The following is a 23,424-nucleotide window of genomic DNA, read 5'->3' as shown; positions in this document are numbered from 1 at the left end:
TCACTGCTTAAGCGTCTCGCTCTGCCTACAGGTACGCGGCAGCGTCATCAAGCAAGGGCAACAGAGCTGCGCTGAACAACAGAAAGTAGCTGCTGCTGCTTCTCTGCAGCATAAATCAGTGTGGAGTCCCGGGATGCTGTGGCACTGGCACCGGTCCTGAAAAGCCTTTGATGCAGAACATGCTGGAGATTTCTGCAGCAATCTGGCATCAGTGGCACAAATATATACAACTGCGACTCTAATTCAATCAATTTATTAAGAGGTTTTCTTATAAATAAGATGAGGAAAGAAGTTCTGACTTTACTGCCTTTATGATTTACAAGAGTTTTTTCTCACCTCTGGCTCTGGAAACACTAATTACAGAGTAATTACACCAGGGATGTCAAACAGGTTTTAGTTCAGTTGCACATGATGACATTTATTCACAACATCATATATAACAACTATGAAATAGTGTTTTGAAAGACGTCAAACCTCAGTTTGGTTGTTGGAAAGACACTCATGGTGCCTAATTCGTCTGCATGTGGTTGGTACCAGAATACCATAATCACACATTAAGTCAGTCCTATGGTGCAATTTGGAGTCGCAGATTCACTTCAGGTGAAATCAGTTTGAAGAATCACACACACACACGCACGCAACCTGGACAACCCTGCCGTTGTGAGGCCAGAGTAACCACTACACAATTTGTGTTAATGAATCTAAGATAAATGGAAGACCCGCAGTCTGACTTGTTGGGAAAAGAAAGACTTTAACTTGTGTTGTAGCAGTTCGGCAGGACTGACGGTGCTCAGAGGACGAGTCCTCACATCTCGATCTTCCTCTCATGTTCTCCACAGGATGAACTTTCATCAAGCTGTTGATCCTCTGACTGTTTCTCTCACCTCAACAACTGAGTCCAAACTGGAATTTATCCTGTTTTGTTTTGTTTGTTTTTTGACTAAACGTCCCTCCTGCCCGGGTGAAGTCTCGACCTTCAGCGTGGGGAACCCGGGCTCGAATCCCGGCTGCAGCAGGACGGCAATCTGCCGTTTAAACCAGCCGAGTCTGCCGTGAAATGTCTAAAAAAAAAATAAACCCCATCATCCTCTGCTCCACCTTCACTTTAGCTCCAATCTACAACACAGAAACCGTCCTGCCTGCCTTCGCGTCGACACTTTCAGTCTGCAGATGTGGGGATTGAACTGAAAGCACCCCTGTGCCCCCGCGTGGCCCGGCCGGCAGCTGCCGGCGTGACTCGACACTCGGGCTCTTGTTTCCAATCTGCGGTGGGATGCCGGAGCAGGTGATCGCTAATGCATCGCTCCGTCGCATCAGCAGAAACTGCTGCTGAACACAATGAGATGAAGGAAATAAATTACAGGCGTTGGTCGTCTGGCGTTCCTCCCCAGGCTGCGGGGAGGCGTACATCAAACTCTGAGTTTTCACAGCGCCGGCTTGCCTCCCTGATATTTCGCATGCAGAATTCTGCACTGGCTCTCATGGTATGTGGCGGACTGTTGTCAGCGGCCTCACATGCAGAGCGGTTTGTGTTTCCTGTACTTAAATGCTGGCGGGCACGGCTGTTTGTTCTGCTATCTTTGTATGCAAGTATGCAGGCTGCACGGCTGGTGGTGTGCCCGTTATTTGGTTTGTGTGTGTGTGTGTGTGTGTGTGTGTGTGTGTGTGTGTGTGTGTGTGGGCTGAGTCTGCTGAAGGGGAGTTTGAGAAGGACACCATTGTGTTTGAACACTCATGGAATTTCCAAATCCAGATTGGCCCGCCTGTTTCGTCCGCTGTTTATCTGCACCGTTTTCCTATTTTTGACAGTTTTTGTTTTTTTAAATTTGCTCGCTTCTCGTAAAAAAAAAAAAAAAAAGAAAAAAAACCCTCAAATGGTGTGTTTCTCCTCCTGTTTGCAGTTTGAAATGCGTTTCCTCTCCTGCTCACTACTATGGGTACATCTGCCACTCATGCTCAATATCATCATCACATCTCAGCTGCATGTGTGTGTGTCTGTGTGTGTGTGTTATTTATTTTTAAATGGAAGCAAGGTGCCTGCTGGTGTTACTAACATTTGAATTTCAAATATATATAGTCAGCTGTACTCTTGCTTCGCACGGCGAGCGGGAACGGAGAGGAGCCTAATGGAAATCAAGCAGCCAGCGGAGCATGAGATATTGGGGAAAGAAAATTTGTAATTAATTGAATTTGGCTATTGTGTGCTTTTGCCGCATGATGCCCGCCTTTTGTTGCGAGCGACTCTGATGTGCGACTGCGGCGAGCGTCTGCCTAATTTCTCTCATTGTGCGAGTGGAGAGGAAGCCTCAGATTCTCCTTGAATCTCGCTGTTTGGCTTAAGTGCCTGCACACTGAGACGTCTCTCTGTTTGTTTTCCGTTCGGTGCGTGTGTGAATAGAACTCCATCATCTCTGTGTGAGAAGCGTGTGTGTGTGTGTCTGGTTAACTGCCTGTGTATATGTGTCAGTGATGTTTACGGAGGGGGGGGGGGCAGCTGGCACGGCGGGGGCGCCTGCGGGGCATTGCGGCACAGCGGCGTCCATCTTTACCGGGGTCCTCGGCCGTGTTCAAACAGCTGCGCTGTTAGTTCACATTAAGTCACCCGTTCAGGCCGGGGCCCCGCGGGGCCCGAGGGCGGGGAAGGTTGCTGCAGAGCTACCTGCTCGCCGCCTGTGTGAGTGTTTTTCTGCATGTTAAGAGGAGTCTGGAGGCTCTTTCCACAAGTTAAGTGTGGAATGTGATTGAAAGGAAAAAAAAAAAAAAAAGGAAAGCAGCACTGGCCCCAAACGTGATCTGGAGGCGTTGATGCAGATGAAAGACAAGCTGCAGAAAACGCCTCCGCCCCGAGAAAGACTCATCAGTTCCTCAGTTTGAGGAATTGTCCCCAAAACTGGGGTTATGGACGAGATCCAGCTGCAAAGAAAAGAGGGGGCATCTGGAAAAAAAATGCCAGGTTTCACCTTCCTCTGTCCTTTTGTGTGCCTCTCTCTCTCTCTCTCTCTCTCTCTCTCTCTCTCTCTCTCTCTCTCTCTCTCTCTCTCTCTCTCTCTCTCTCTCTCTCTCTCTCTCTCTCTGTCTCTCTGTGTGTGTGTCTCTCTCTCTCTCTCTCCCCCACCTCGTTCTCCCACATAAGCTATCTGTCTTCCTCACAATACCCCTTTCTCCACCCCAAGAACAATGCGTTTGTTCTCCTCCACCTCCTCCTCCATCCCTCCTTCCCTTTCTATCCCTCCATCCATTTGTTCGGCGCTCTCTGTGACATCTCGGCCATGCCAGGCCATGAGGGAGAGGGAGAGAGGGAGCCATTGTCCCCCCGCCGAAAACCCACGGAATATCAATAGTGTTTTTCTTGAGCGGGCGCGGCCAGCGTTGGCCAGTAACCTTTGGGATTTGATGATCTCAGGCCCCCGTCTTTTTTTGGGCCCCTTTATATGATTTCCCTCCCCTCGGCCTCCAGGCTCCACTCTGACATGCGATTAGGTCTCCAGCACAAGAGACAGAGCCGGACTGTGTCGGCGGCGTGACTCATCAGGGCACTTCATTAGCTCAGATTAGCGAATACAAGATGCGTTTGATTGTTCCAGCCGGTGCTCCAAATTAAGCGGCGGATCATGCTACTTGTGATGGTGCTCCAGCGCAGCGAAATGCTTTATCTCATCTGACATTGGACGAGAGAAACGCGGCTGAAGAGCTGAGCTGTAGTTAAATCTGGTCACAAAAACAGACGACGTTAAAAAAAAAAAAAAAGAGCATTCAACAAGGGCGAGATTGTGATTGCTCGATGGCTGGGCCGGAGTATCTCCCAAACTGCAGCTCTTGTGGGGTGTTTCCAGTGTTGCAGAAGTCAATATACTGTATATCAAAGAACGAAAAGCACTGAACCGGTGACGGGATCATGGGCATCCAAGTCTCACTGATGCATGCAGACAGCTGAAACCGACAGGCTGCCGCAGATCAGACTGCTGCGCGAGTCGATGCTTGTTCTGATAGGAAGGCGCCAGAATATACATTTCTTTGCAGTTTTGTTGAATTAGCAGAGCGGGCAGGGCTCCCATGTTGACACTTGTCCGCTGAAGGATTCAGTATGAAGGAATCAGAAGGTGATGTTTTCTTTTATGGTGACGGATCCACTGATCCTTTGGGGTGTCTTCTGCTAGGAAACCTCCCAATATCTAGTTTACACCAAAGCGTTGTTGAACAATAACTCCTGACGGCATTTTTCAGCACGATCACAGCCCCTCCTACAAAGGAAGAAACGATGAGTTGACCTCTAAATGCCCCATATCTGGGTGTGATTGAGTCCGGTGGTCTCGTGGAGCCCATGTCCTGGCAGATCAGAGCGGTTCTGGCAGGAAATGTAACATCCAAACATCTCAGCGGACGTCACAATTTTCCACATCTGCCGAGTCTGTAATGCAAAATTAAACACAGTGTGTGTATTTACTGTTCATGAAAACCTTTTTTTTTTTTTCAGCTGCCTTCTCTGTGTGTCAGTGGATGGTGAGCAGGTGTTCATCTTCTGAATGATTGTTTTCCAGATGTTGTCAGACTCTGACAACACCTGTAACCTGCGCTGCAACAAGGAGAGAGCTCGAAACAAAGGCGGGACGTTTCACCTTTCAACCCTCAGCAAATGGTCTCCAGCTTTCACATGCTTATAGAGCGTTGTTGAAAGAAGAGGTAATTCAGAAAACGGGTGAATATGCTCACTATTCAAGCTGCTCCTGCCATCAAAAAAAAAGATAATTCCACATATTTTTTTCCTTTCCCTTCTTCCTGTGAGGAAACGGCACTAACCACGGTTTGTCCGTGCCACAGCTACGTACTATTATATTTTAAATTACATCCAAACAGTTTACCAATTCTTTATGAGAACAGGTTGTAAATTAGCTTCACTTGACTTCAAACCTTTCGTGCAAATGAAAATTGTCACAAAAAGTGCTTTATAACACCCAGAGACATTCAATTACAAACCTGACAATCCTCTGTCTGTCACTTCAGGTTTTTATTGGGTTAATTTTTCCCAGGAATTTATTCCACCGTGCAGAAAATCGTACATTTTGATTGATTTCACCAGCATCCTAGAAACGGATGTGGGCCCCTGTGATACGTTTCCACCTGGTTGCAAATCACATCTAAAATGTGCGAGCTGATGAAGGAAACTTTATAATTATACTTTCTGTCATCCGGCGTTTCCTCCTCTTGACCTTTTTTTTTTTAAAGTCAGTGGGCTGTTAACCTGCATCTATTAGGAATCCTCAATAGCAAAACAGTGCTGTGTTTATATTTAATCCTGCCTTCTGGCCTTAACTTTTGACAGTTTTCTGGCCAATTGCTTGGCATGCCTCATTTGCCTTATTTGGTTATGGAAATGTTTCGCTTGATTATTCATCCCCTGCAGCAAAAAGTGAGCCGATCTCGAGACCACTTTGTGATGGGTTTGTGACGGCGGCGGCGGCGGCTGTTGCCCCACCCCCCACCCACTCCAGACGTGCTTCGCCGTGGCCCACACAGAGAGCCTTGTGCTTAAGGGGGCCCGATTGCAGTGCACTCCATCGGATCGTTGTCGACGGTCATTAGTCTTATGACCTTCTTGCGAACCACCCTCTGTGGCGTTCCTCTCCTTGTCTTTTCCCACCTCGACTGGGCAGAAACCCTCCAGCGGTCCAATCTGAAAGCCGCGCTCCGTTCTTAGAAGCCCTCCGCATTCGGAAAGAGACATTCGCCTTCTGCACATCTGCCAGCGAGCCCTGCGATCAGGGCGGCAGTCAGCTGTGACAAACAGACTCAACATTGCAGAAAAATTAGACATGGATTGAGTTGACAAGATCCCCGAACATCTCCGGCATGGGACGCTTTCCAGACACAGATTTCCCTGCTCTAGAAAGTGCGCTCGCTATGTTTCTTTTTTCCTTTTTTTTTTTTTTTTCCAACCCATTGGAAATAATTCTCACGTCAAAGAAAATTATAAAATCCCAGGGAAACATGCTTTGTAAATTTGTACGGGTGTCGGATGACATGCCCGCACCGAACGCCACCGAGGCCACTGTCTCGACCCGTGAAGGCAGGCTTGATGAGTTACACGGGAAGACAGTCGAGGAGGTTTCATTCGCGCCGCGGCTAAAGCTAGCTCTGCTTTGAGTGTTCAGTCATCTCTCCGAACGCCAATTGATATGAAGCCTTGTCCACCTCAATATCGCTAAAGTGCAGCCAAGGACTCATGTATAATTTCGCTGAAGTTTCTAAATGGCTCCGCACGTGGAGTTTCCTCTCTCTGTTCCTCGCTGGTAGCTCTTTCCCCTCTCCTCCACCTCGCCTTTCTGTATAATTTAGCAGCAGATAAGCTTTCCCTCTCCTACATTAGTGTGCTATATCACTGCCAGCTGAAGGAATGGGGGCCTTCGCTCTATATGTGATACAGTTTCTGCCTGCCAAGCACAGCCGCCGCCGCTGCCACCATCACTTGGTGCTGACGAGTTTGGGCGGATGCCACATTCTGCACCTGCCAGACTCATAAAGAATCCCCCTGTTTCTCCGGGGCCTGGAGGCAGGATCTGCCATAATTGTTAAGGATGTCGCGATTTAGACATTCAAGCCAAAGCTTAGACAGTTGACGGCGCCAACAAGTTGGCAGATGGTCCATTTTGCTCAGCTGATCCGTCAGTCGGGTATTTGAAGGCCTTCGGATGAATGAGTGGCAAGTGGCAAAAATTAATGCCCTGGTCTGAAACATAAGTAAAAGTCGATCTGTTGCTTAATGTTTTGCCGCCGCCGCGGCCAAGAGCTACCTTGTGCGGAAGACGCTTGAATCTTTTAGCCCAGAAAAGTTGGATGAGTGGGCTCAGTGGAAAAACAAAGTGAAGTGGATATCCTCGTCGAGTGGCTCCTCTTCTCACACCCATCGTCTGCACGTATGCATCCCCGAGAGAGGCACGGGTGTCGACTCATGATTGATCTGGTTTACGCGTCGAGAATGAGCACATCCAGCTTCTTGTGTGTTTTGCAGGAACACTAGAAGAACCGCGGACCATTAATTTGTGCATGTATTCACTATTACTATGCCAGCGGCTAAATGAATGCATATTTATGACGCGTGACAAAATGATGGAATGAGGCCTCCAGAAATTAGGGCTTTTTGCTGGAATTCCACATTCACACCGCTGGTTCTCGTCTCATTTTCTCCCCCCTTTGCGTCTGTGTCTGCTGCCAATGTCTTGCTCTCCGACGTCTGCGTCTTCTCCTGTCCTCGCATCAACCCATCTATATATAGCAGGTCTCTCCCCACTCTCTCGCCGTCTGCGTTACTGGAAAACTGAGGAGTGGGCGCCGCGCTTTGAATGCACGGCTTTGTCTGGGCGGGTCGGGGGGGGGGGGGGGAAGAAAAGGAGGCCTGGAGAAAGAAAGGGAGAGGAAGAAAGCGCCATTGACAGACAGGCAAACACCAGTCGGCCCCTGTCCCCCTCTCTCCCCATTGTGTGCCAGCGCTAGACGTCAGCAGAAGACAGGAATCTGGAGAGAGGGAGGACAGAGAGAAAAAGAGAGGGCAAAGAGTTGAGGCTTTGTTTTGGCCCGTTGGCCTCAGAGCCGGTGAAAGTGCACGGAGAGGATAGAGGTTAGCCGTGGAGACGGAGGGGAAAGCACTGAGCTGACCCCGGCGGAGAATCCCCCGTCGCCGCTCGTCTCACTGTAAACACAACCCCGACTGCCGGGGCTTCTCATGCGACGTTCACATATGAGCGGCCGCAGGTGGTCACGGCGCCCTGTCATGTCATACCGCCTCACCGACGCCTCAACGCCACGCGTTAATTAAAGCTCGGTCTCCAATCGATCACGCCTTCTTCGCCTGACAGGCGGTTTTCATGATGCCGTACGTTCGCCCTCAGTCAGCCATTGTTTACCCAGTTAGTTGGGCGGTCGGTACTCCTGGATTTTTGTCTCCACCTTGGGAAGACAATGTGTGTTGATTTGGAAGAGGAGGGTGGAGGAGGGGAGGAATGGGCCGGGCCGGGCCCGGGCCGAGGGGTGTGGTTGGGTATAAACCAGGGGACAGTGGGTTTTCTGTTGTTGTCCCGTTTTGAAGCCCTCTGTCCTGGCACCCTGCGCCCCTCTGCACTCGCTTTCTTTCTCTCTCATCCCTCCACATCCAGCGCTCCCTCCAGAGAGGGACTCTCACTCCACAGGCTCCTGTCACGTCTTTGGCATCGGTCTTTTGGGAGCTCCGCAAGAAGCCAGAAACCATGCTGACGTTCCTGGCGCTGACGTCGGTCGCCCTCCTGGGAATAGGTAAAAAAATAAAAAAGAGAGAGAGGAAATAACTTTTTACATTTTTAGTTTCTTGCTGATTAGCTTAGAAAAGGTTTCATGTGTTAAACGATGTACAGATGATCCTGTACCTCTTGTAGGGTTAAAGGTTAGGTGAAGATATGTCAGTTTTTGTATTTCTTCCTAATTGCTCACCTTAAAAGTAATGAATTTGATTTAAGAAAAAAAAAAAAGGTCACCACCTTGGTTCTGCACAATGACATGGACATTTTATTTGATTTTTTGATATTTACCCTCTTGATCACACCTTAAAAGTCAAAATGGTCGACTGTAATTTCCAGTGTTTATGGCGTGTTGTAAACGTCCATCTGGGCTGCTCTCAGGAAGCAGGTGTCTCCAAGCTTTCGCCGTTAAAGAGCACTCGGATTATGACTTCTGGACCGGGGTTCGGTGGAGATTTGGCTCTCAGAGCAGACAGCTTCCTCTCATCCTTCCCTCTCCGATACTTTCAGATTCTTTCCTCGGAATTTTAATTAAAACTGTCGAGTGCGATTTCATTGACAAGTCGTGTGGGGGCTGGCGATGGCTCAAGGATGCTCGCGGTGGAAGCTGTGAACTTTACTCTCCGGGCGCCGAGGCAGACGGGGAGCGCTTCGGGGCCGTCAGTGTTGATATAGCTGTGACTCGCGGCGGCTCGTTCGCAAGCGGACGGGAACAATGCGGCAGTGACACTGCTGAGTAGCGGGAGTGGAGCGGCTCCCGGGGGGGGGGGGGGGCTTGTTTGAGATGCTGAGTGCATTTTGGAGGGAAGTAAAATATTGATTTTTGCAGGCAGAATCAAATTAACATTGATCATTAAATATTATTCAAGCATAAACAGTGCACATGATTAGGCCAACATGATCCATATTAATGGGGAAAATGAGTTTCCCTTTTGACTTTTAGAGACTTACAAAATTATTGCGGTGATAACACAAATATTTACGGAGTGCGTGTTGGAGTGGAGAGCAGACTTGACACCGCTGAATGTGCAGTTTATTGATGAGGGTCTGCATGTGTGAATAAATGTCAGGAGGACTCAGATATACTCAGGATTGCAGAGAACTAATTTTTTTCAGAAGTGGAAAGCTCATTTACAAAACAAGTCTTCTAAATCTGAAATATTAAAACACTTTTTCTTTAAGTAAGCATTGAAAGGACTTGAAAGTCAGTGTTGATGTCATCCATATCTTCTTTTTTCGAGCCCTGTCATGTGTGTTGAGCCTCGTCTGTCTGCTTTGTGCCTCCCAGTGCCCGAGCCGTCCCAGGCCATCGTCATTTACACTGGCTGGGAGCGTCACGCCTTGGTGGGCTCTGACATCCGGCTGTCCTGCTCTTTCTTCTCCTGGCGTTGGACCTCGGAGGACGTCACCTTCTCCTGGACGTACAGGCCCGACGGCTCGCGGGACAGCATTTCTGTAATGCACAAACTGACACAAGCACACACACACACTAAGCACAACTACACACCGATAGGTTTACAGCTAGTAAATAAACCAAGCATTTCAATTCAGTGACTGCCAAACAGTGCCTGATGAGGCTATTGTTGATTATATTGAAAGCTCCACAAAGCGCTGACAGCCCACGGCGTCGCTGTTCAGACTCCTTCGTCTCCCCCTTCATCAGTGTGGTTTTCAGCTGCAGCTGGCAGCTGGTTCAATTTAATAAGAAAAACTCGGTTAACCCCTCTGTACAATACCTGTCAGGATCGAAGCAGCAGACAGATAAAGATAGCAGCTAGTTGTTGCCGTTCGCTGCTGAAGAGACCGTATCTTTGGTGTTAATCTTCTGCCGCCTGGTCCTACTTGAAGCTCACCTTTTTTGCATTCACTTATAAATATTGAAGGAAAAAAAAAACAAACAAACAGGCTTTCTTCGCTCCAACAAAACATCGAGACTTGCCAACAATGACTGCGTCTTCTGCCAAAAAAACCTTTTTTTTTTCCCTGTGTGTGTGTGTGTTTGGTTTCTAAAGCTCCACAGCTACCAGGCACGAGGACGAACAAAACTTTAGTCAGAAGAGGAGGATGTGGGTTTCAGAAGCAATGCGATCAGAAGACAGATGCTCTTTTGATAGAAATACGAGCAAACAGCTCTGAGTTCAGTAGATTTGGTTTCGCTGTGCTTGTCCGGCCGTCCTTCTCTGCTACTTCCTCGAACTCGGTGCTGATCACAGCTGATGATTTGGGGGGAAAAAAAAAAAAAAAAAATCAGGTTACATCCTAGAAAAATCATAAGTGCATCACAGAGATACCTCAGATAAGCCTAAATCAGTCCTCCGGGCGATTCAGAGGCTCCAATTAACCTCAAACAGAGCTGTCATGATGTGGGAGGATGAGCCAGCTCCTGTGTTGAGTGAACCTGAGACGTTAAGATTATCACTTATGATACCTTGAAAAACGAACAAAAAAAAAAAAAACTGCAAATGCTGAAAATACAATACTGCTTCAACGTTTCAAATATCCTCACACACTCATAATACTTTATTCCAACATGTGTATCAACAAAAAAGAAACTTTCTCCCCTAATCTTGCGGCTGCCTGGCCGGCCTCCTGCTCTTTAATTTCATTCCTTCTGGCCTTATCGTCCTGCCATCGCTCTAATCTCTCTATCTGGCCGTCCCGACTGTGCCTCCCTCTGTCCACCTCCCTTAATCTCCTCCTCTCAAGCCCGGCCTCCTTTGTGGTTCCCCTCCTCTCTCATTATGTCCTCCGCTCACCTCCTTCGCCTTCATCTGTCTCCCGCCGCGGCCTCGCTTTGAAACGAGATTTCGCTTCTCTTTTTTCCCTTCACTTATCTCCTGTCGCTCATTTCATTCTCTGCCTGGGCAGATTTACAGTTCTATACATCTATCTGTTTTCACGCTGCACTTGTCCTTTTCACACGTCTTTTCTGATTCCTCACATGCTCGTCGCATATGAAAGCTTTTTCTGTGACTCACAAACGACTCGCTGTCTCGCAATTACAGAGCTTTTATTCTCGGAGGGATAAAGTCAGGTCTGACCTTGACCTTGCAGAGTGGTGAATGATGCTCCTATTAACGCCGAAGCTTCTCCCAAAATTCAATAAGCCATTCATGTTTTTAAAAATCGATTGCTGCTGATGGAACTTTTATTAGCTGTCATCTTTCTGGAAGTCACGTCAGGTGGTCTGGGTATTATTTTGATACCATTCTGATATTTATGAAGAACAACAACACTTGGTGTTTTGGAAAGATATTTAAAGTTTTATAGATATCTCGCATTTGAGAAACTTGGATGGAGCGCCAGGACTTCTCCCTCAGCAGAGTGTGTGGAACAGTTTAAAACGAGAAGCTGTCTTTAAAAAACAACCCAACCCCAGATGAATGCTAATGCTGCTCTGTATCACTGTGTGCTTCCCATTTTTGTCAACATTATTGAGCATTTAGTGTTTGCTTCCAAAGTCCCAAATGGCCCCAGAAAGAAATGTTATTGCGGGTTTAAATCAAAAACTTGGGGAAACAACAAGCCGTGTTTCGTTAGTCCATAAAACTTTTTGCCCGTTTCAGCAAACTCAAAGTTTGCGAATAATTCAAAAAGTCCTCTGTTGTTCTCTCTTAAATGGTTAATAAATTAAATTTTATCTGTTCTTACCTTGAACGGTGATAAGATCTGGCACTGTAGCAGCTCCATGGTATTGTTTCTGTGAGTTTTACCCACGACGCCGCGACGCAGTCTCAAAATTACCGTTAAATTGTTAAAAGCTTGAAGTTTAAGTACAAAACTTTCATTGGGTTCTGGGGATTCATTTCAACGAGATACTAAAACTTTCTGAAAATGGTTCCTATGGTGGAGCTTTTCTGTAAACGCTTTAGCTCCATCTCCATGGAAACGTGCTGCTGCACACGCACTACGTCCGCCCTGCACATGCTCAGTAGACGGACAATAGCAACACTACAGATTCTCCTGGATTTCGTCGTTTTAGAGTTGACAGCCACTTCTGATAACGATCCAGCTTTGCGGTCCGTCCATACGATCGCCTGCATACTCGCCATTGTTAATGTTAACAGCGTATTATTCTCTGTGCACATGTACATGGTTTCATTACGGCAGCAGCTAACAGCACCAACTTGTGGTCTGGCATGCAAACTGCGAGCATTGTCTTTAAAATGTTGCCTTGTAAAAGTGAATTTTTTCTCATGAAAACAAAAAAAATGATTCATTTTCACTTTTAATATTGTTTAAACGGAGCCTTCAGGTCTGAACCAAGTAAAAGCTTTCACAGTCTCAGCCTGATTGCTAAAGAAAAATGCAACCACTTCCTCTTGTGGCTCACTTTAAGATGTATTGAAACTTTCAGAAAATGAGTGAATGATATTTTCTGTTTGGACGACACCCAGCCATTCTTGTTTTTCTGAGGCATTTCTACAGTTTGGAGCCAGCAAATGCACTGCCGTTCTTTTTAAGATAACATTTACCGGAGCCACAGAGGGAGAAGGACTCTCCTTGACGGTACTAGCTAAGCCCCGCTTTTTACGCCCAGTTCCACCTCTGGCCTTGAGGGGGATTGACATTCCTTCTCGGCGTATTGTCGGCTTTTGTAGCGCTGTGTGACTCTGGAAGTCTGCACAAACATGCAGACTGGATAAACAAGAAGTACAATTCAACGTGTTTAATACATTCTTTTCACTGGAGGTAGCTGCATTATTGCACAAGAAATAATGTTCCCAGTGCTGAGATTGTGACAAACGCAACTTAATATTTGTTTCTGTGGTGGGAAGAGAGTTGCTCACACTGTTCCCCGCTCTTGCCATGCGTCTTTTAAATTTTTTTTTTTTTTTGTCAAGAATACAAATACAATCTCATTTTGCCATTTGGCATTTTCATTGCCTGAGAATGTTGTATTTTTTCCCCAAAAATGAGATTTGAGGAAGGTTTATGGACCAGTTCAAATTATTGTAATCGAACAATGAAAATGAAATACAGTTTGATCTTTAAATTTCACACAAAAGAAAAAGTGGACAAATATTTTCACATATAAACATTAATGAAGCCAGCTGGAGCGATTGTTTCTTTAAAGCAAGGTTGCCAAAGGAAAGGTGGTGTAACTGTGATACGTAATTTACAATTTAATTTATTCATGACATTGTCATCAGCATAGATCTAAAACTGATCCAAAGGACCAGATGTACATAATTAAAAAAATAAATAAAAAGTTGTTTGGAGTTGAGCCCAAAGCTGCTCAGATCAGCTCACACATCGGGAAGTCAACACTGATCAGGTGACTTCTTAAATGTAATAAAAATTGAAAGAGTAAAACTATTTCTCCTTGGGCTCAGCTTTTTTTCTGACTTTAAGGAAACTTCATTAAAAGAAAAACAGAATTTAAGATTCATATTTTTTTTTTATCTAGAGCAAAAGTGATCATTTTTCTTGCTCAGATTGTACTGACATCGGATACTTAACAAGAACAACTCTTTGAGAGAGAGAGAGAGTTGAAGTCCTTGTTATAATGAGATCATTAAGGGCACAATCTCTTCTCTGTCTGCTCTGCAGATCTTCCACTACACCGGCGGAGCGGCCTACGTAGACAACAAGGGCCCCTTCAGGGACCGGCTGGAGTTCGTGGGAAACCCGGGCCGCCGTGACGGCTCCATCCTGCTCAAGAACCTGGAGTTCAGCGACAACGGCACCTTCACCTGCGACGCCAAGAACCCCCCTGACATAGTGGGCCGGCCCTCCAGCGTCCGTCTGCTGGTGTTTGAGAAAGGTGAGAGGGCGGCCGGCGTAAATTAAAACCCCTGCTTCGTCTTAGTGTGTGTGTGGGTATGTGTGTGTGTGTATGTGTGTGCAGTCATTAGCTTTCCACTGAGCCCATATGGCAGACTTTTGGTGATTGTTCTTTCTTATCAGGCGCCAACTGTTCTGAATTGTTGTGATACTCATCCCAAAGTCTGAAATTAATCTTAATTTTCTTTTCTGCATCAAGCTGAAGCAAGTACTCTGCTCAAAAAACCAAAAAAAACCCCCAAAAAAAACAGCCGCACAGCCTCATTTGGAATTCCTCCCACCTCCCGTTAAATGAAATCAATTACAATTTTATCTCTTTCTCTATTTGAGATTGCTATCTCTGACTCCTTTTCACTCCCCTCCGTATTCCCCTCCCGTTTCTCTTCCCTCTTTCCCATCGTCTTCCTCTTTGTCCCCAACCTTCTCCCTCCGTGACTCCATCCCCAATCTCACCTTTACTCTGCCTTATCGCTCCGTCTTTTCATCTCCTCCTCTAAAGCCACTGGGTGTGCATCCTTCATCTTTCTTCCAACCTTTATTTTACCTTTTCCACCTCTTCCTTTTTTTTTTTTTTTTTTTTTAACTTTCGTCTGTTATTTTCTTTTGCTGTAGCTTTGTTTTCGCCTTTCTCTCCCACCAAGTTCCTCCCTCCTATTGACAGTGTGTTTTCACAGCTCTCCCCTTTGCTCTCTCTCTTTCTTTTTTGTTCCTTCCTTTTTCCTCCGTGCGCTGCCAACCTCCACCTGTCACTATTTTAGAACCTCTTACTTCTTTTCATCCTGAAATATCTCTGAATTGTTATCCTTCTTGCTCTGTCTTCCGACCCTTCTTCCCCTCCCCCGCCCGCAGTGCCCATCCAGGCCGGCGTGATCACCGGAGCCATCATCGGTGTGGTGCTGGGCCTGCTGGTGCTCATTGTGGTCATCTACTACCTGATGAGGTTCCTGGTGGCGCGCCGGGTCTTCAGCCTCAGTGTCAGGTCAGTGCCCGGCGCGTGGCCGGCGGCTCTCTGCCAGTCTTGTCTCTGCCAGGGACTGGAGCTGAGGCCGGAGCCCATCCCTGGCACCGACACCTGTGTGGCCAAGCTGGCATAACAGCGCCGCCACGGTTTGATTTGGTCAGGTGTGTGAGGTTTAGATTTGAAGGGAGCCAGCTGGAAAAAGACGGATAATGATCTCTCATTCGCATTTAATTGATAAACACTATAGGTCCAAGAAAAAGCAGGATTCTGGGCGGATAATCCCCTCCGTCATGACCGTGATGGCTCCATCATCGGGCTTATACCTGTCGAATCTTATGAGACACGCGTCGGTCCTGGGGGTTGTGTTTGAGACAGAGCCAGTAGATTAGCTTGATGTTCTCTTCATGATAGCTGCCGGGCAGTGCTGCCCTGCGACCACTGGAGGGAGAGATGGATTCGATATCCTGACATTGTCTTTCTTTTGTCCCCTCCAGCAAACATGGCAAGAAAAAGAAAGAGGGATCACAGCAGAGACAGGCAAGTGTACCCCTTCTTACGCTCCCCCTCTCCTTGATCCTCCTCTTCTTCTTCTTCTTCCTCCTTCTTTCCTCGTACGCCTTCTCACACATCCAGTCAACAACACCAAATGCAACAGATTGGCTTGCTGTCACGTTCCGGCGCTATTAGTAAAACGATGTCCTTTTGGAGGGATTACAATGGCATTCAGCGTTTGAGTGTTTGGGCTCGGAAAACGTGTTGTCAGAAGGAATATTCATCTTTTGGGTTGCGGAAGCAGCCGCACAAAAGCACACGTCCAACATGACAGCGCAGAACGGCACAGTTTCATAATCGCATTCCCACAATGGCAGTCCAAGCCGCTCCGGCGTGCCCTCGCACTCAGCCGACTCCTCCTCGCAGCAACATATCAACAGCAAAATAACACGTCACTCAGACTCAGCCCGGCGAAAACACTAATAACAGTGTTCAAGCTCTTAAAATTCTCGTGCCGTCTCAGCATCCGAGGTGCTTTAAAACCCTCTCTCTCTCTCTCTCTCTCTCTCCCTCTCTCTTCGGCGTGGTCGTCACCCCTTCAGCTCCCTCCAGGTGGGGGATGGGGTGTGGGGGGGGGGCAAATAGTACGGTGCCAGCAAACAGCCACCGGGCAGAAATCAAACCAGCGACTGTGAAATGGCGGAGGCCAGGTTACGGCGCTAATGCTATTGCTGGACTGAATGGGACTGTGATTTCCCCGCAGTGGGGAAATGGAAAGGAGCTGCTGATTTCGCTCACTGGGAGTCAAATGAAAATCACTGGGCCTATTATGGTTTGAGCTGTTATCAGTGGTTTTACTCTGCTGCACGCTGAGGATTTAGGGTATATTTCCCCCCCTTCTCCTCCTCATGGGAGTGTGATAGCCTCAAGTGGTGGATTAATCAGACATTTTGGTGGCTTGTATTCTTTTGTGAATACAAGCCACCGGGGCAAGTTCTGTTTGATTACGCCGTGGTAACGTGGGGGCTGGATGGTTGCGGGGGTGTATTGTAATCGACTGTACGCCTTGCATGCCGATAATAGGAAAAAAAGAAAAGAAAAAGAAAGAGGGGAAAGTCAAGGGATTTGAGTTCAAGGCGTTTTCCACAATCAAACCGCAGCTTTGAAACGAATCGCAGGTAAAATATCCGCGGCAGCTCATCAAAGGTGTTGTTGTGACAGTGATTCGTTTAGCCGCAGGTGGAAGCGAGCGCCAAGACGAGGCGACGAGGGCGGCGAGTTCCGAGGCGCGCCACCTTGCCCCCGTGGCGTCGACCTAGGGGTCCGACGGCAGCGAGGGCCGACGCTTCCTCCTATCGCCGAGAAGCGCATTCTTTTTCATCTCCCCGGAGCCGCGCTTCCTCCTTCTGTCTTCTTCTTTCCTTTCTACTGTTGTATGATTGTCAGGTTATTCTTGAGCTGCAGTCAGTTGCTCTCAAGTGCCTGCGGCGGGTGACAGTGCATATATGAATAAATAACTCGCCGCCAATAGGACACTGAAATATTTGACAACGTTGTCATTTACAGTTACTCTCCTGCAAGTCTCTGCTCGGATGAAAAATATACGGCGAAAACAGCTATTCCATCTGAGCTCACACTCCTTCATTTTTTATTTTTATTTTTTTTTTATTTTTTTATTCTCCTTCTGAGCTGATTTCTTTCTTGTAGCTACGCCGCACACAGAGGACCCTGGGGATTTTATAGCGCGCTCATAAGTGGTTGTTTGATCAAATAGCCCTTATTAGGAGGCTCTGCTGACACAACACAATTTTGTATCAGCCTCACCATCTTCGTTACTTTCTGTTTGCTGGGCTTGCACTACAAATCTCCAGAAGGCTGCGGGTGAGGAAGCGAACGAGGGAGTGAGCGAGACAGAGAGACAAAGGAACCCTGTGGTGTGTGCTACTCCCCATTAGGTGGAGTTGTGGAAGAGGACTTTACCCGGCAGCCACACACATAAGAAAGCTCCCAGGAACGAGAGCGCATAGACACACTGTACCGGAATGATAATTGAGTGCACTCGGTATCGATCTGCACTCACACACACACACACACACACACACGCACACACTCATACACACAAACCACCTATTCTTCTTTCCATCCCCCAATTGCCTCCACCTTCGACTTCACTCCACTTCTCTCCCTCCCTCCTTCCCTCCCTCTATCATTCAGATTCTTTTTATCCACCCCCCTCCTTGCTTCAATCACACAATCCACCACTTCCTTTTCTGCTCCTGACCCTCCTGCCTTTCACTCCCTTGCTGACCATGTGAAGCATCCATCCTCTGTTATTCCCCCTTTCCTTTCCTTTCCACCTCTCTCATGCTGTCACCCCCCCCCCCCCCCCCCCCCTCCCCCCCTCCCCCCGTCTTCACCACCTCACTCTCTCTCCAGTTTCTCTCCCTCCTCAGGTATTCTGGGTTCTGATCTGCTTTGGTTACGGACAGAAAATCACTACCTCTCGCTCTTCATCTACCTCTCAATCTCCCTCCTCACCTGTCACCTCCTCTTTTTAGTATGCAGCGGGGGACGCAGCCACTTACCCAGCTATCTGCCTCCCCGCCAACTCGTCCTATTTTGCCACTGTACCTACATTTCCTTTGAAGTGTGAGCAGCCCCTGTAAGTCGGGCGGCTCTGTGTTTCCACCGTGCACGCGCCTCGTTAGCGTGGGGCCTGTTTGCTGCGCAAACCTGAAGCTGCCATGGGATGCATGATGGGAAACAATACAGTGATGTATGATCGTATGTAAGTATGATCGGATGTGCTGACGGATGGCGGCCGGCCTGCACCGCTCTGCCGGGTGCCGGCTGCAGCGCGTGCTTCCTTTGCATGGCGCATAATTAAAGATGATAAATTTTCAAACGCAATCAGAGGGGTATTATTAGTGGAAGCTTCAGCGGGTAGAAGCAGCCTCCAGTGGGTTTTCCACTGTTGAGTATCCTGATGTATTAGGACGGGGAAGTATTTCAGCCTCCGAGCCTCGCATGTGGCACTCTGCTCTCTGTAAGACTGCGACGACAACAACAACAACAACAACGTGCTGGCCCGTGGTTTAACAGAGTATTAAACATGCACAGCAATGTGGAAACCATTACATACCAGGGAAGTTTCATTAGGCTCCATCAGAGCATTATCGTGCACTCGTGATACTTTTCAATAGGTTAACTCACAGGTTAATGCACTGGAGTACAGCTGTTGTAAAGTTAAGTGTTGCCTCGACCTTATCTCCACTTGGTCCAGTCCTTTCTGATGGATTTGTTGTGCTCAAGTGAAGCCTCACACTTTACTTCCTTTTTACCTCCCTCCTCTTCTTCCTTTTTATAGATTTCTTCGCGGAGATGTTTTTGCGGCGTTGCACAGACGATGTAAAGGATGACTGGGAATGAATGGCCGGATTATATAAGTCGGAGTTAAATTAATTATTGAAGCTGATGTTAACCAGCGTACAAAAGCAAATTCAGCTGAACATCCCTGACCGCAGCCGCAGTCAAACAATCCCGTAGCTTGTAAACAAATTTTATTTTTTTTTTTCTTAACCTTCACTTCAAATATTTATTCGAGGGCTCAGTTATCTACCTCGCGGATTTCAAGTTGGCTCTCTTTGCCCGGATTTGCTTTAAATGTAATGCTGCCTCTGTTCTGAGTGTCACCCTAAAGTCAGGATGCATGGATTTGTTGATTTGCAGGTGAAATGATGGTTAAAACGGGCATTAAATTAGATATTCTACAGTCAGAAAACTAATCCCCAAAAGGTGCAGCTTTATTTATTTATTAATTTTTTTTTCTATTTTTTTCCAGGGTCATGCTAAAACATGCATAAAAAATACAGAGTACAAACAAAGCAGAGAATAAAAAATGGATTTGAATAACAATAGTACAATTATTGGTATGACACTACATCGGAGGTTAAAAAAAATATATTTGGCAGCAAAACAACTCTATTTCAAATGTGAAAAATGCGCTTTATGAATAATTCAAATGGATTTTTGTATGTGGTGTTAAGTTGTTCTGGATACACATTGCCGTTGTTTTAGTCGTATTTAAATTGAATCATTTCACCGAGCTGCAAGTAGTAACAACACCGCGACTGTGCCAAACTAAATAATGAAATGAAAAACAGTCGCTTCTAATAAAATATTAAACATTTGTGAACGACTGGCTAAGTATCCAAACGGAAGAGGTTTTTTTTTTTCACACTGAGAACCAATTTGTCTTGAAATGGAGCCAAACATAGTGAAACTGGATATGATATTCATATCTTTTGGATTTAGCGCCATAATTTGGTGACGTGTCAGTGGAAAGTGTGTGTGCGTGCGTGCGTGCGTGTGTGTGTGTAACTGATGAATTGTCACTCGGTTGTCACAGGTGTAAGGAGCCACTGTGTCCCATCCTAACGCACGGTTGCCTGTTTTGTCCCCCCCTTACAGCTCTGGACACCGCCCCCCCTCACTTGCTACCCTCTCCCATAAAAGTACTTCGTATCTACCTCCTCGCCCGTCTCCGCCTCTCCTCCTCCTAAATGTGTTTTTTCTCTCCTCTTCACACATGGCTCCGCCCATCCTGCTAACCCCATCTCATCTTCTCATTAACACACCTGTCTCACCTCCCCCTCCCCCTCCCCTTCCTCCTCCTCCTCCTCCGCTCTCGCCATTTCTCTCTCCCTGACGCTCCTTTCCTCCTGAAGTGACTCTCCTCCCCTGTTCTCCCCCCCCGTCCCCCTCTCCCTGCTCGCCCACAGGGCCCCGTGCCTGCCGCCGACCCCTCCAAGGTGAAGGCGGCCGCCTCGGAAAAGAAGAAGCAGGAGTCCCGCAAGGATAAAAAATAGGATACGGGGCGGGGCTGGGGCGGGCTCGCCGGCCGGCTGCTCCAGCCCGTGCTCCAGCTCCAGGCGGTGGCCAGAGCCCCGTCCGAGCAGCAGAAGCCGCAGCGAGCAGTAGTCAGGAAGGCAGAGAGGGCGGGGGGCGGCGGCGGCGGCGGCGGCGGGGAGGAGGGCTCGGGCCGGGTGCTGATGACCATCGACTTGGAGCTGACGCGCAGGGACGGCGAGGAGGGGCCCGGCGGCGAGGGCGGGGCGGCCAAGTCCAAACCGCCCGGCCTCTTCTCCCGCCTCGCAAATCAGCTCGCCCTGAAATAACAGACCCAACAGAGAGGCGTAGGAGGCCAGAGAGAGAGGGGGGGGGGGGTGGAGGCGGGGCTACCGGGAAGCGGAGGGCAGTAACACTCCTGAGGAGACTTGACAGCACAAACAGACTCTCCGCCCACCACAGCGCCGACCTGCGCGTGATTAAATGAGTCAAATCATATCTGCTGCTGTCACAGGCTGATGACTGTACACACAGCTTCCCCGGGCTCACATCTGAGATGTGCTGATAATCTCTTACAACCAGCCGGCACCCCCAGTACTTTTGTCAGGTCATAAGATATGCCATTTGAAGCGAGACCCTAAGACGACCGAGTTTGATAACAAAATCTAAAAAGCCGCTTCCTGCTTTTTGCCTTTCGAGTTCCTTTCATTGTGATCCTATCCGCCCAAAAGCTTCCCTCCAAGTGCGTCCGATACGCATCGCCGGTCCCCAGCTGTGGGGACAAGCCAATTTACTTCTCTTCCTTTCTTTTCTTCTGTTTTTTTTTTTTTTTCCCAGAGACTTCATGTCAACTTTCTCCTCTCACGCTGATCCCTTTTCTCTTTCCCCTGCTTTTGCCATTTCTTCCTGCTTTCACTGTGAATTTCCTGACTTTCTTGTTCATTCAAATTACAGAAGTGATTTATATGCTAACCGCTCTATCCTGTTTCTCTCTCTCTCTCTCTCTCTCTCTCCTCTCCCTTCCCTCTTTTCTTCCTTCTGTAGATAAAGGTCTGACTTCTCCATGACTGCCTCCACTCCTCTAGTCTGCTCCCTCCTTTTCTGCCCAGCCTGATGCAGCCCCCATTATTTCCTATTATCTCCACTCTTTCAAGACAGCACTGGCTGTAAGAATAGTCCCACTATATCAGTGGCAAAAGTGTCAAATAATTTTTACAACGCCTCATCCGGGACCCTGTATGCACTCATTGGGCAAACTGTAAAACTGTTTAAGGCCTAACTACGTACATAACTTCCTTAAGAGGAAGCCCAAAGCCATCCCTCTGTGTTTAGAGTCCCCTGAATCTTCTCTCTTAATGTTTACGACTCAATCACACACTGAGCGGAGCTGTGAGAGCACTCTGGACTTCAGATCGAGGAAAAAAAGGAGAGAACGAGAGGGAGAGGAGAGTGATAGTGAGAGAGAAATATGATTCCTGCTCTCAGCCGGCGCAGATAGAGGTTCAAGCCCTCCAGCTCGGGGTGATTCAATCCTCTCACATTTGAGCTAATGGAGGTTGTCGCTGTGTCCCTGCCCTGGCTAAAGGGGGCTATTTCTGGCCCCTATAAGAGCGCACGGGCTTACAGTAACAGCTGCACATTTTTCAGCCGACAGCAGTGTGTGGGGGGGGAGGCGGGGTGGAAGAGAAAGAAGTGGGTGGCGGCGGCGGCGGTGGCGGCAGCGCCTACTACGCCGTTGTGCCTGAGTGCGTCGTGAGGATGTCCGCTCTTGACTTGTCGGCCAGCGACTGACAACCCCGAATGACGTCAAGGCCCCCGAAGGCTGGCGGACGCTCTCAGGAGCCTGACAAAAGGGGCTTACCAGGAAGAGGTGCTGCTTCTGTGCTCGCAGAGTTATTTTCGGTTCGGTTTTAATCCGCTTGCACGTTTCTCCTCGCCAACCCAGGGCTAATTATTTTAGCGTGTGCTGGTAAGGAGATATCTGTCTCTGCATCTCCGCTCCTCTGTTATTCACTCTTCGTCTGGACTCCCATCCTGGGAAGCGTCTTCTCTCCCCCCCACTTCGTTCTGTCTGTCCTGACGTGTTTGGCTTCCTTTATCTCCCCCTCTTCCTGCCGTTTAGTGACTCTGCGCTGCATTATTCCCCCACAGAAAAGGCCTCTACACAATCCACTCCTCTCTTTAAGCTTCTCCTTATCTGACTGCCAGGCCTAAAGCTCAATGCTCTGCTCCTCTCTTTTCTGTCCTTCCTCTTCCTCTGTTTCCTCCTCCTTTTTCTTAAACTCGGTGACAGACACCTCCCTCCCCTCTGTCCGTCTTCGCCAGTGATCGATGAACGCCCTCTCGTTTTGTCCTTCAAATGCCTCGTCCCCCTTTGCCAGAACACCTTCCCTCCTCCTCTGGCCATTTACTGTCTTATTTCTGCTGGTTTGAAAGCAAAAAAAACGCTCTCCTCTACCGCCTGCTGGCTGAGGAATGAGAAACACGGGAAGAAATGCGCCTTTCGTCCTCACTGAAGACGCCAAACGGAAACTTATAATCTAGCTCGCTCTCTTCTGGTCGCAAATCCAAAGCCTGTTTGTTTTGTATATGTGTGTCTAGTTAAAAAAAGAAAAAACAGATTTCATACAGAGCAGAAAAAGAAGAGCAAACTGCAGTATGTCACCCTAAGTAAAGCCAATAATGTACTTTTTACACGTGTACAGACAACATGTTGATCAAGGCAGGAAAGAAATGTAATTGTATTCTATGGAATATTATATTTCTGACCTTGTGTGTTGTGGACGGTGCTGTGTGGCTCTCTGTGGTGCATTTAACTCCCGACGAAGGAAAACTGAAGTTGTCGCGCGATGTCGGAGGGGTTGGATAACGGCTTGGTCAGTTTCAGATTCAGCTCCATGTGGCCGGGGAGTGAAAAAAAAACAAAAAACACAAGGGTGGAAGGTGCTTGCTGTGGGAGAAAGCTTCAGAGGAAGAGACTTATCTGGCATGTTAAGCCCAGCCAAAAATCCATATGCATCACTACAGATAGAGCGCACTCTTCCCCCAGAGCTTTCTGTTAAAGGTGCTCCT

General features: G+C 47.9%; 1 protein-coding gene across 4 annotated transcripts; it reads left to right on the top strand.

Annotated features, from left to right (window-relative positions):
* The first annotated feature begins 8,039 nt into the window (after window positions 1-8,039).
* mpz (myelin protein zero) lies at window positions 8,040-22,986 on the top strand. 4 transcript variants are annotated; one of them, XM_030115648.1, is made up of 7 exons: window positions 8,040-8,283; window positions 9,553-9,719; window positions 13,818-14,031; window positions 14,901-15,030; window positions 15,507-15,549; window positions 20,286-20,315; window positions 21,397-22,986. In XM_030115648.1, the coding sequence occupies exons 1-7, from the start codon at window positions 8,238-8,240 to the stop codon at window positions 21,406-21,408; spliced, it is 642 nt and encodes a 213-aa protein (XP_029971508.1). In that variant the 5' UTR covers window positions 8,040-8,237; the 3' UTR covers window positions 21,409-22,986. The 4 variants fall into 4 exon arrangements, with proteins under 4 accessions (XP_029971508.1, XP_029971510.1, XP_029971507.1 ...); XM_030115650.1 differs by lacking the exon at window positions 20,286-20,315; XM_030115647.1 differs by lacking the exon at window positions 21,397-22,986 and having other exon boundaries at window positions 20,286-20,673.
* Window positions 22,987-23,424: the final 438 nt, after the last annotated feature.

The sequence above is a fragment of the Salarias fasciatus genome, chromosome 18, assembly GCF_902148845.1.
Source record: "Salarias fasciatus chromosome 18, fSalaFa1.1, whole genome shotgun sequence".
NCBI lineage: Eukaryota > Metazoa > Chordata > Actinopteri > Blenniiformes > Blenniidae > Salarias > Salarias fasciatus.
The sequence above is the reverse complement of the archived record's forward strand: the minus strand, read 5'-3'. Positions and strand labels throughout refer to the sequence as shown.

Excerpts from the sequence above, each read along its gene's own strand:
- mpz (XM_030115647.1), top strand. The coding sequence starts at position 8,238 with ATGCTGACGTTCCTGGCGCTGACGTCGGTCGCCCTCCTGGGAATAG. Across the intron at positions 8,284-9,552 it reads GGTCGCCCTCCTGGGAATAG|TGCCCGAGCCGTCCCAGGCC; the intron begins GTAAAAAAATAA and ends TGTGCCTCCCAG. Across the intron at positions 15,031-15,506 it reads GTCTTCAGCCTCAGTGTCAG|CAAACATGGCAAGAAAAAGA; the intron begins GTCAGTGCCCGG and ends TGTCCCCTCCAG.